Consider the following 12,231-nt stretch of genomic DNA (forward strand, 5'->3'; position numbering starts at 1 on the left):
CCCCATGACTGGACCCAAAAAAAAAAAAAAAAAAGAGAACTGCATTCATCCCATAGAGCTGGGGTGCCTGGTGTCAGCAATGCTCAGCTGACAATGAACAAGTCAGCCCTGACCATGTGGAGTTTACCTTCTAGCAATTTTTCTGCTTCAAAGCAGGACTCAGTGTTAAGAAGAATCGATATTTTTCCTGTGATTTCTAACATACTATTTGACAGTCTTACAACTTGATACAATTTCAGATTGTGGCTCAGGTTAGCTTGGACTAAACCACAAATAACTAAAGTAAAAAGGAGTTAGCAATGTGATTCAAATGGTAGAGTGCTTTGCCTACCTAGTGTGAGGCCCTGAGTTCAAACCTTAGTCCTTCAGGGGGAAAGCAAAGAAGTAAAAAACTAACCATATTTTCTGTCAAAAAGAGCTTTGTGGTCTTATAAATAAGTTATTAAAAATATATGGAAGTTGGGCGCTGGTGGCCAATGCCTGTAATCCTAGTTACTCAGGAGGCTGAGATCTGAGGATCATGGTTCAAAACCAGCTCAGGCAGGAAAATCCATGAAACTCTTACCTCCAATTAACCACCAGAAAACCAGGAGTGGCACTGTGGCTCAAGCGGTACAGCACTAGCCTTAAGCTAAAGAGCTCAAGGACAGTGCCCAGGCCTGAGTTCAAGCCCTGAGTTCAAACCCATGACCAATCCCCCCACCCCCCAAAAAATATATGAATTATAATTTTAAAATTATAATTTTAAAAGTCTTATTTATTCTGAACTTCTTGCTAGCAGTAGTGGCAAAGGAAAGAGAATCCTGTTAGGTACGTTGTGTCACATGGCTGTAGTGAGCTTCCACTCTGGAATATGATCATTTTATTACAAGGGAAGGGCGTGGGTAGGAAGAAAGTGTCTTTGTTTACAGTATGTTTGGTTGATCCCTGTGAAAATAAGACCAGGATTTGTCTCCTCCATAATGTAATTATTTTCACACTGATGGGGTAGAATAGCCACTAAAAGCCAATGAAGAATATGAAGTTATAAGGTATTTCCCTTTGTTGTTTATGTGACAGGTAAATTTACAGATAAATTGCCCATGGAAGCAAACTGGCATTTCAACATTACACTAAGTGAGAGTGTGACAGAAGTCCTGGTTTATTAGACACCATGGTCTCTAGTGCCATTGTGGGGAAGGCTTACTGGTTTGAGATCCTCTCCCAGGATGAGGGCACGTGTAATCATGCCTCTTAGAATTAACATCTTGACAACTTCATCCATTCTGTGAACTTTCAGTAAGGTCGACAGACATAAGTGGGCTCTCCTATTCCATCTGTTTGCAGACATGCGCGCATCGATACGAAAAAAGGCAACATGTTAACACGAAGCAGGAATCACGGGACATCTTCGGCAGGTGTTATGTCCTGAGTCAGAATCTCAGGATTGAAGATGATATGGATGGCGGGGACTGGAGTTTTTGTGATGGCCGATTGAGAGGGCATGAGAAATTTGGTTCTTGTCAGCAAGGTGTAGCAGCTACTTTTACTAAAGACTTTCATTACATTGTGTTTGGAGCCCCGGGTACTTATAACTGGAAAGGTATGATGTCTGAATTTACAAAAAAAAACCTATTAGAGTCACTGAGGAGTTCCTACAATATGCTTAATATGAGATTTAGACCATGTGACCTTTAAGTGTGTTATAAAGCATTTGTATGTTATAAAAGTAGGTGGGTGTTGACATCTCTAATCTAATCAATTAAAATCATGGGAACTGGAGGCATGGCTCAGCTGCAGAGCACTGTCCTACCAAGCAAGAGGCCCTGAATTTAATGCCCAAAAGAAAATGCTAAAAAGAAAAATTTAAATAAGGGGACATGTTTTTTACGTTAGGTTTTTTTTCATACTTATTTTTTATCATCAAAATGATGTACCAGAGGGGTTACAGTTACATAAGTAAGTAACAAGTACATTTCTTGTCAAACTTGTTACCCCTTCCCTCATTTTTCTCTTTCTTTCCTGCCCCTCCACCCCCCCCCCAAGTTGTACAGATCATCTCCAACATATTGTCTTGTGTATGTCGCTGTTGCATTGGTTCCCCCTTGTCCTTTGTCTCACCATTCTTTTGTCCACCTTCCCTTCCCTAATTCAGATAAATGTTTATACAATACCAGGGTACCAAATCAAATACAGTGACAACAGGATATTCCATAGGGGGAAAACATGCAAAAGAAACAAAAAAAGGGAGCTGGGAAGGTAGCTCAGTGGTAGAGTGCATGCCTTGCAAGCATGAGGCCCTGGGTTCGATTCCTCAGCACCACATAAACAGAAAAAGCCGGAAGTGGCGCTGTGGCTCAAGTGGTAGAGTGCTAGCCTTGAGCTGAAGAGCTGAAGGACAGCACCCAGACCCAGAGTTCAGGCCCCATGACCGGAAAAAAAAAAAAAAGAAACAAAAAAAAAATCACATACTACATTAAAAACAACAACAACAAAACCTCCTGTGTTCATGTCTTAGAGTTTATTTTGCTTAGCTTAGTTTGTTTTTAAAGCCCCGTGTACTAGTACTTTACATTAGTACAAGTACTTAACTTTTTTTCTCTAGGAATATAATAATTACCAGAGTTGTTCTTAGTTGTTTTTAGTTAGTGATTTGAAAACTCAGAATTTAGTGGTATGTACAAATAATGTGTTAATATGGATGTTTCTTTCATTATCCCTTATGGTAAAAGGCTTTGATTGCACAGAAAGTTAGGTGGGCAGATGATTGCCATATTGGGGAACTTTCAGATTGTGATTTCAGACAATGTGACATGGAACGATTCATGACGTTATGTAACAATTATTATGAATGAAAGGAGATGGGGCTGGAAAGGGGGGTGACTTCTGTATTCTGATTAGATGAACCTGGTCAGTTCCTGTAAAAAAGTTTAGCTTCTCTGAAGAAATTAAGCAAATATAGAAAGCTTCATTGTTTAAGCTAGGCTGAAGAGAAACACGTTGATCTGGACAGAGACTTCTTTTTTTATTGTCTGTTGTGGGGCTTGAACTCTGGGGCTGGGTGCTATCCCTCATCTCTTCAACTCAAGGCTAGTGCTCTACCACTTGAGCCACAGCACCACTTCTGGTTTTCTGGTGGTTAATTAGAAATTAAATCAATCAGGCTCATTTGACCTAATAAGCTCAATTTAGGAAGTTTTACTTTAGCAATGATAAGTGACATCTGGCCAGTTGTGGTAGCTCAAACTTGTATCCTAGCTACTCGGGGCAGAGATTAGAGGATAAAGGCTCAAGGCTAACTCACTCTAAAAGAAGTTTGCAAGATTTTCTGTCAGTCAATGCTGGTTCTGATGGCCCATGACTTTGTATCCCAGCTCTGGGGAAGAACAATCTTTGGGCTCAGTGGAGTCATTCTGTCATTTCTAAGATCACTGCCCACATTGGCCTAGGCATAAATCCAGACCATACCTTGAAGATAACAATGCAAAGAAGTGGTTGGATATAGCTCAAGTGGTAGAGCACCTGCCTAGCAAGCTTGAGGCCTGAGTTCAAACCCTAGTACTGCCCAAAAATTGTGAAAACACTCACCAATTGTGTGTATTTAAATTAGTGGAGATACATGCTTTCTCAACTTCGACTTTAAATGTTGCATTTTAAAAGGTAGGTCACAGTTAGCGCTTAACTATATGAAATCTTTTTAATAATTGTAAATACTTCTGAAAGATGAAATTTTGGTCAAAGGAATTTAAGGAGAAGATCAATACATTAATTTTGATTGATACACTGTAGAAAAGAAACAAAATTTGATGTAGGATTACAAATAAAAATATCATGTCTGTCAAGTTCATGTCATTTAAAGAATTAGTTTTATACAGACCTTGTTGATTAAGCACACACTTCATTTTCCATCCAATTCCATGGCATTATGAAGATCACTTTTGTAAATGCATGTAATTTTGTGTATGTCAGTCATGGAGCTTGAACTCAGGCCCTGGACATTGTCCCTGAGCTTTATTTCTCAAGGCTAGTACTCTATCACTTGGAGTAACAGCCCCACTTCTGGTTTTCTGGTGGGTAATTGAAAATGAGTCTTATGGATTTTACTGCCTGAGCTGGCTTTGAACCGAGATCCTCAGACCTCAGCCTCCTGAAGCTAGGAGTACAGGTTTGAGCCATCAGTGTCCAGCTGCATGCAATTAAAAAAATTTTTTTTTAATGAGAACAAATTTCTTTTGCATAGATTTTTGTTGTTGTTGTTGTTGTCGGTGAAGGGCCTCAATACTTGGCCTGGGCGCTGTCCCTCAGCTCTTCAGCTCAAGGCTAGTGCTCTACCACTTGAGCCACAGTGCCACTTCCAACTTTTTTGCTTATGTGCTGCTGAGGAATCAAACCCAGGGCCTCATGCATGCAAAGCAAACACTCTACCACTGAACTACCTTCCCAGCCCCTTTTACATAGATTTTTACATGAACATGCTCAATTAAACTACCTTTCAAGTCACCTCTTTAATCTGCCTTTTCTTCTAAACTTTTCTTCCTGTATTCCTTGATGACAGAAGGTCTTTATTAGGTGCCATCTTATTTTGTTTCATTTCATTTTTTTTTTTATCATTTCATTCCTTTAGGGATTGTTCGTGTAGAGCAAAAGAATAACACTTTTTTTGACATGAACATCTTTGAAGACGGACCTTACGAAGTTGGTGGAGAGACTGACCATGATGAAAGTCTTGTTCCAGTTCCTGCTAACAGTTATTTAGGTAGGAGAGAGGGCAGGTGGCATGCCTCCCTTTCAGATGTGATTCTCCCTAAAGGGCTCCAGACCCCTAGATTTCTAGTCTGATTCTAGGCCCAGTGGAGCCAAAGGACTTGTTACATCTGGGTTATTGGAGGCAACCCAACTGCTGGCTCTGGGACCTTCCCTTCTGGCTTAACGCTCCATCAAAGGAGGAAGAAACCTGTGACACTTACATCTGTCTTTCCTCTTAGAAGTCTGTCTCCTGAGCAGACTGTGTCTAACCTGCAACAGGCCATGTGTATAACCATAAGAAAATGCCTGGATGTTTATAGTGGGCAGACCCGCCTTTTTGCTTCCCGCAGAGCCTCATTCTAGAGATACTCTTAAGAGCTACATTTATAAAGTTACTTTGAAGTGGCAGGTCAAGATCTCCAGATCCTTCCTCTGTGATTGCCATTCTCTCCAAGGGTTGGCCCTCCCTCTCCATTGAGACTTCCATGTCACAGGGCCTGGTGGGCGGCACTGGGGCTCCTGGCTGAGGTTGAACAGGAAGGCTAACACAGCCGGAGGACACCCAGATTGTGTCTTAAGTGGCAATTCCTTAACTCCTGAAGCTCGTTTGCATTACTAATGGTGGCCTAAATTATTCCTGTGCATTATGGTAATTACACAAAGGCTTTTAAAAGCTTTAATTCTTGGTATGAGTTGACATAAAGAATAATTACTGTTCATTTCTTGGAGGAAAAAAAGACAGAAAATATTCTAAACCTAAATAGTAACCTATTTGTTAAAATGATGAGAAAAGTACCCATATGCTCGAAAATTACTAGAACAATGGAAAATAGAAAAGGAAACAACGCAGGTACAGGTACATAAATAAGACCAAACAATGTGTTAGTAAACATATTTCAAGTTATTTTGATTCTATAACTATGCATGAAGTATTACTATTAATGGGGGGAAAAGCACTCTTCAATTCATACATTCCAACTCCCGTAGAAAAACTGAATATGAAGGTATGGAAGAGGGAAGGCTCAAACAGTATACTTGTTAGGCACAGTCTGTGTGCTGTTAGTCAAATATTTCCCTTTTTTGTGTTGTTTTTGTGGTGCTGGGAGTTGAACCCAGGCCTTGTACACTCTAGACAAGTGCTCTACCACTGAGCTATACACACCCAACTGTATGTCAGCTACTGTACTCAGTACTTTACATAGCTAATATAATATGAATTATTACCCAGTACCCCTTTCTTTTCTTTTTTTAATTGAGAAGTAAAACTGTGATTTAGGGGACTTGATTTTGTAGTCCAAGTAAGACCATTGATACTATTCCCCCCACATACACATACAGAAGGAGAGAAATACTTTGGAGAATTGGAGCTGGGAAGCAGCTGGTGTGTGAACGGTTTGTTAATGGCTCCACAGGACAGGAAGGGAGCTCAAGGCTAGTGGTTTGCAGTCTCACGTATTAAACATGGGGTTTCATAGTAAAAGCCTTTCAAGGTAAATGTCAACAAACCAATATTTTATTTGAACATATATTAACCAGTAACCTCTCTTTCTTCAGATGTGCTATTTAGAGATTACTTATGATGGGAAGTACTTAGTTTTAATTGTTCTGGCCAAGAAGCCAGCACTTTGGTTAAACTATAGGAATATATAAAGCATTTTCTTAAATGCATTTTTCCATTTTGGCAGTGCATTTTTTCCAAAGTAGATGTCTGAAAAAGAAATCGAGTTCTTGTTGTTACATTTCACTTGTCTCTGTCATTTCGAAATATCAGTGGGTTTGGGGAATAAAATGATCTGCCTGAGGTTTTGGAAGTAGCAAAGAAGACAGCTTGCCCAGTACGACAGTGGCCTCATCCTTCAGCGAGAATGGCAGTGGTGGGGCCTGCCTGTTACCAAGCATAATTATTTTTTCTTCAATCTCTTCCATCCCGTGCATGTGTACAGGCCTGCTGTTTCTGACCACCATTTCCTATACAGATCCCGATCAGTTTGTTTATAAAACACGGCCTCCCAGGGAGCAGCCTGACACATCCCCTGATGTGATGATGAATAGCTACCTAGGTTTGTGACCTCTGAGATGACAAATAAATTGTCTTGGTCATGGTCATTTAAAAAAAATTTTTTTGGATCCATACAGAGCATAAATCTTTTTATTTTCTATTTCATTTCAAGTGAAGCACACGCAAAAGGCATGGCATGATGGAGGCTCTGCTGCCAGATGGTTTTCAGAGCTGGGTTCAATTATATCACCCTGTTCCGAACTTAGGGCTCATCGTATTTTTCAACTCATTTCACAATTTGAGAACTGCAAGGGTAGTGGTGATGCATTTCATGAGTAAAGCTCAATTTTAAAAAGTGGGGAAGTGGGGGGGGGAAGTGGCTTATGTAATGCTACTTCTATCCTGCCTTTGAATGGAAAGATTTGCTTAATTTTTGAAGTATTTTATTAGTGAGCATTTATATTTACTATCTAGCAAATCTTTTGGTGCCTAGAATCTGACATCCTAATTGGTACTTTATAATTGGGCATTCCAACATTTTCTCCCCCTTGACCTAATACATAACTGACTCCGTAACAATCACCTCTATTGTTTCCATAAGTTCTCAAATACTCTGTGGCATCATGCATGGTTTTATTTGCATGTTTGTGTCTGAGAACTAAATTGGTTCAAAATAGTGAAATGGCATGCATGGTATATCAAGGAGATTGATGAGCATTGATTCTGTACACATAAGAATGCTGGTTACTACAGCAAAAATCTATAACACACACTCAGTAAGAGCTGGGTCCTGGTGGTACACATCTATAATTCTAGCTACTTCAGAAGCTGAGATCTAAAGATCACAATTTGAAGACAGTCCAGGCAGAAAAATCCCTGAGCCTATTATCTCCAGCTAATCAGCAAAATGCTGGAAGTGGAGGTGTGGTTCAAGTGGTAAAGCACCAGCTATGTGAAGAAAAGATGAGAGAGCACAAGACCTTGAGTTTAAGCCCTAGTACTGGCACAGAAGAATTAAATAATACATAAATAAATAAATAAAGCTACAGATTAGGTTGTATTTTCTTTTTTTTTGGGTGGGGGGTCTGGTCATGGGGCCTGAACTCTGGGCCCGGGTGCTGTCCCTCAGCTCTTCAGCTCAAGGCTAGCGCTCTACCACTTGAGCCACAGCGCCACTTCCGGCTTTTTTCCCCCTGCATATGTGGTGCTGAGAAATCGAACCCAGGGCCTCATGCATGCAAGGCAAGCGCCCTACCACTGAGCCACCTTCCCAGCCCCATCAGGTTATATTTTCTATTCCAATGTGAGACTTTGGAATCTAGCTTGCCTTCCTTTATCAGAATTGTAATGCTCAAATAGAGTTCAAATCCTGAAGATCCATAAGTACTTCATAATTCAGATTATACAAATGCTAAATAGTACAGACGTTTTCCTTAAAAGTCTTAATACACCAACAGAAAACAGCAAAATATCCTAGTACTTTCCCCTTGTGTTAAATCTCTTAGTGATAGAACTCCTATTATAAATATGAGAGTGGGGTAGAGGGTGACAGAGGCCAGTGACAGGAGTTGAGTGGGTAGGTAATGAGAAGGGAAGTACCCATGCAGGGTACTTGCTAAAATACAGGATGGATGTAAGAAGATATATTTTGTCTTTCTAGGCTTTTCCCTGGACTCAGGGAAAGGTATTGTTTCCAAAGATGAGATCACTTTTGTATCTGGTGCTCCGAGAGCCAATCACAGTGGAGCTGTGGTGTTGCTAAAACGAGACATGAAGTCTGCGCATCTTCTCCCCGAACACATCTTTGATGGGGAAGGTCTGGCTTCTTCATTCGGCTATGACGTGGCTGTGGTGGACCTCAACAAAGATGGGTAAGAATGCCATGTATGTATTCATTCCTCTACAGGGGCTGCTTGAACTTAGGGCTTGGACACTGTCCCCTAGCTTTGTCACTCAAGGCTGTTGCTCTACCATTTGAGCCGTTTGGGTGGTTAATTAGAGATAAGAGTCTCACAGTTTCCTGCCTGGGTTGGCTTTAAACTCTGATTCTCAGATCTCAGCCTCCTGGGTCACTAAGATTACAGGTGTGAGCCATCAGCACCTAGTGTATTCTGTGGTTTCTTAGGAGTATTGGAACATGTAGAATATCCTGTTGAAAGTAGAGACTGGTGATGAAGTGAATGTGTAGGTGATGGGTGGCTCTTTGGGGTGTGGAGTGATATGACCTTTGCTGGTGAAACTTACTGCACTGTGGCTCTAACTTGAGAAAATGGCTTTGAGTTCCTACCCTCCATCTTTTTGGAGTGCATGTATTCTAAACTATTCGTATTTTGTGTGTGTGTGTGTGTGTGTGTGTGTGTGTGTGTGTTTTCTTTTGTGAGATATAAATTGTCCATTTGCAGTCCTTCTCTACCTAAACTTACTGATATTCTGGCCAGTGGTTCACAGTTCATCCCCTTCCTTTTGGTTTTAGATGGCAAGATATAGTTATTGGAGCTCCACAATACTTTGATAGAGATGGGGAAGTTGGAGGTGCAGCATATGTCTATATTAACCAGCAAGGCAGATGGAATAATGTCAAGCCAATTCGTCTTAATGGAACTAAAGACTCTATGTTTGGAATTGCAGTCAAAAATATTGGAGATATTAATCAAGATGGCTATCCAGGTACATAAGAGATGGTAAATGGCTGTGATTTGTCAGTGGATTATGTGGTTGTGTAAAGGAAGAGTGCTTATGGCATTTTACTTCAAAACATTGTACTGAAGTGTTTTGAAAAGTGTCATGTTAAGCCAGGCGCCGGTGGCTCACGCCTGTAATCCTAGCTACTCCACAGGCTGAGATCTGAGGATCGCGGTTCAAAGCCAGCCCCAGCAGGAAAGTTTGTGAAACTCTTATCTCCAATAAACCACCAAGAAACTGGAAGTGGTGCTGTAGCTCAAGTGGTAGAGTGCTCACCTTGAGCTGAAGAGCTGAGGGACAGCGCTCAGGCCCAGAGTTCAAGCCCCACGACTGACAACAAAAAAAAAGAAAAGAAAAAAGAAAGAAAATGTCATGTTTTTAAAAATGTGATGTTTTTAACAGACATTGCGGTTGGAGCTCCCTATGATGATCTGGGGAAGGTTTTTATCTATCATGGATCTGCAAACGGAATAAATACCAAACCTACGCAGGTAACTAGATAACCTGGGTTTCTACATATACAGACTCAGCTTTTTTCTTTGTGATGTACTGCTTCGAAGTAAATTTTCACACAAACCTTACTTTATTTACAAATCTACAATAATATATATGCATAATACATATATATATATATATATATATTTTTTTTTTTTTGGTCAGTTGTGGGGCTTGAACTCTGGGCCTGGGCCCTTGAGCCACAGCACCACTTCTGGTTTACTGGTAGTTTATTGGAGATAAGAGTCTTAGACTTTCTTGCCTGGTCTGGCTTTGATGGTGATTATCAGATCTCAGCCTCTTTTGAGTAGCTAGGATTACAGGTGTGAGCCTCTGGCACTCATATTTTGTTTTTATAGACAAACAAAAAAGTGCTGATGAGTTAGGTGCTGGTGGCTCATACCTGTTATCTACCTACTTAGGATGCTGAGATCTGAGGATAGCGATTTGAAGCCAGCTCAAGCAAGAAAGTAGAAGGTCCATGAGACTTTTTATCTCTGATTAACCACCAAAAACCCAAAAGTGGAGCTGTGGCTTAAGTGGTAAAGTGCTAGCTTTGAATGGAAAAAGCCAAGTGAGAATGCATGGCCCTGAGTTCAAGCCCTAGCATACATAAACAACAAGAATAACAACAACAATAACAAAACCATGCTGGAAGATAACATGAAATACAGATGTAATGCAATGACCTGATTGTTTTAATTATAAAATTTCTTGGATAAGTTAGGAAAACAACACAATCCAGAGCAAACGACTGTTCTGCCTAACAACAGAAGAGATGAAACTATGACCTATTTTTCTTAGTATTTAGTAAAAATGAAACTGTGAAAGCAGAGTACATAGTTTTAATTAAATGGAGAATTTGGACACCAAAAACTTTAAATTGCTTTAGAAAAAAAAAAAAAACGACCTTTGAAGGACAGGTAAGGAAGTTAGGTTTGAAATACAATAAATACCAAAATTGGGTTCATTTGTTCTTTGAAATATGTATAACTCAGATGATTTTAGGAAACAAAATGTATTCAATATTGGATCATTGAATATTTATACTTTCTTTGCAAATGAACTGAAACTTCAAGAGAAACTCATGGTCTGTTTCCAAGTATAGCATAACGACATATTTGGTGCCCAACTGTCCTTGCTGGTCTTTCTTCCAGGTTCTCGAGGGTACAACACCTTACTTTGGATACTCAATTGCTGGGAACATGGACCTCGATAGGAACTCCTACCCTGACATTGCTGTTGGTTCCCTTTCAGACTCAGTTGCTATTTTCAGGTGCGTTATCTTTGACTTTAGCATATTCTGTAAGTTTTAGTCTTTGAATTAAAATTTGTAACATACTGCCGGGCGCTGGTGGCTCATGCCTGTAATCCTAGCTACTCAGGAGGCTGAGATCTGAGGATCGAGGTTCAAAGCCAGCCCGGGCAGGAGAGACCGTGAGACTCCTATCTCCAATAAACCACCAGAAAACCGGAAGTGGCGCTGTAGCTCAAGTGGTAGAGCGCTTGCCTTGAGCTGAAGAGCTGAGGGACAGCGCCCAGGCCCAGAGTTCAAGCCCCACGACCGACAAAAAAAAGAAAAAAAGAAAAAAAAATTTGTAACATACTATCAAGGCACAAGTTTGTATGAATTTTGAAATTTTCTTTTGGTGGGATTATAATAATGTACTAAAGGCATTGTGGAAAATCTTGCTAGTAATAAACTAATTGAGAAAAGGTGGGTCAGAAATTAGTGAATGTGCCAGGCGCCGGTGGCTCACAACTGTAATCCTAGCTACTCAGAAGGCTGAGGATTGTGGTTCAAAGCCAGCCCAGGCAGGAAAGACCGTGAGACTTATCTCCAATAAGCCACCAGAAAACCAGAAGTGGTGCTGTGGCTTAAGTGGTAAAAAACTAGCCTTTAGCTGAAGAACTGAGGGACAGCGCCCAGGCCTAGAGTTTAGAAGCCCCATAACCGACCAAAAAAAAAAAAAAAGAAGAAAAAATTAGTGAATGATTTGTCTTGATAAATGTATCTTCAAAGCTGGACACTGGTAGTTCATGCCTGTAAGCCTAGCTACTCATGAGGCTGAGATATGAGGATCACAGTTTGAAGTCAGCCCAGGCAGGAAAGTCTATGAGACTTTTTTTTTTTTTGGTCAGTTTTGGGGCTTGAACTCAGGGCCTAGGCACTGTCCTTGAGTTCTTTTGCTCAAGGCTGGTGCTCTATCACTTTGAGCTACAGAGCTATTTCTGGTTTTCTGGTGGTTAATTAGAGATAAGAGTTTATCAAACTTTCCTCCCTGGGCTGGCTTTGAACTGTGTGATCCTCAGATCTCAGCCTCCTGAGT

The 12,231-nt window shown here is 40.5% G+C and overlaps 1 protein-coding gene across 1 annotated transcript in view; it reads left to right on the forward strand.

The window, feature by feature from the left end:
* The window catches only part of Itga6 (integrin, alpha 6), a 52,723-nt gene that overhangs the window by 4,970 nt on the left and 35,522 nt on the right, over positions 1-12,231 (forward strand). The window contains exons 4-9 of the mRNA XM_013027419.1: positions 1,327-1,582; positions 4,604-4,735; positions 8,385-8,595; positions 9,198-9,391; positions 9,809-9,897; positions 11,059-11,177. Coding sequence (XP_012882873.1) covers positions 1,327-1,582; positions 4,604-4,735; positions 8,385-8,595; positions 9,198-9,391; positions 9,809-9,897; positions 11,059-11,177 — 1,001 coding nt within the window. The remainder of the gene's footprint in view (positions 1-1,326; positions 1,583-4,603; positions 4,736-8,384; positions 8,596-9,197; positions 9,392-9,808; positions 9,898-11,058; positions 11,178-12,231) is intronic.

Source organism: Dipodomys ordii, unplaced genomic scaffold (assembly GCF_000151885.1).
Source record: "Dipodomys ordii isolate 6190 unplaced genomic scaffold, Dord_2.0 Scaffold5, whole genome shotgun sequence".
Classification (NCBI taxonomy): Eukaryota; Metazoa; Chordata; class Mammalia; order Rodentia; family Heteromyidae; genus Dipodomys; species Dipodomys ordii.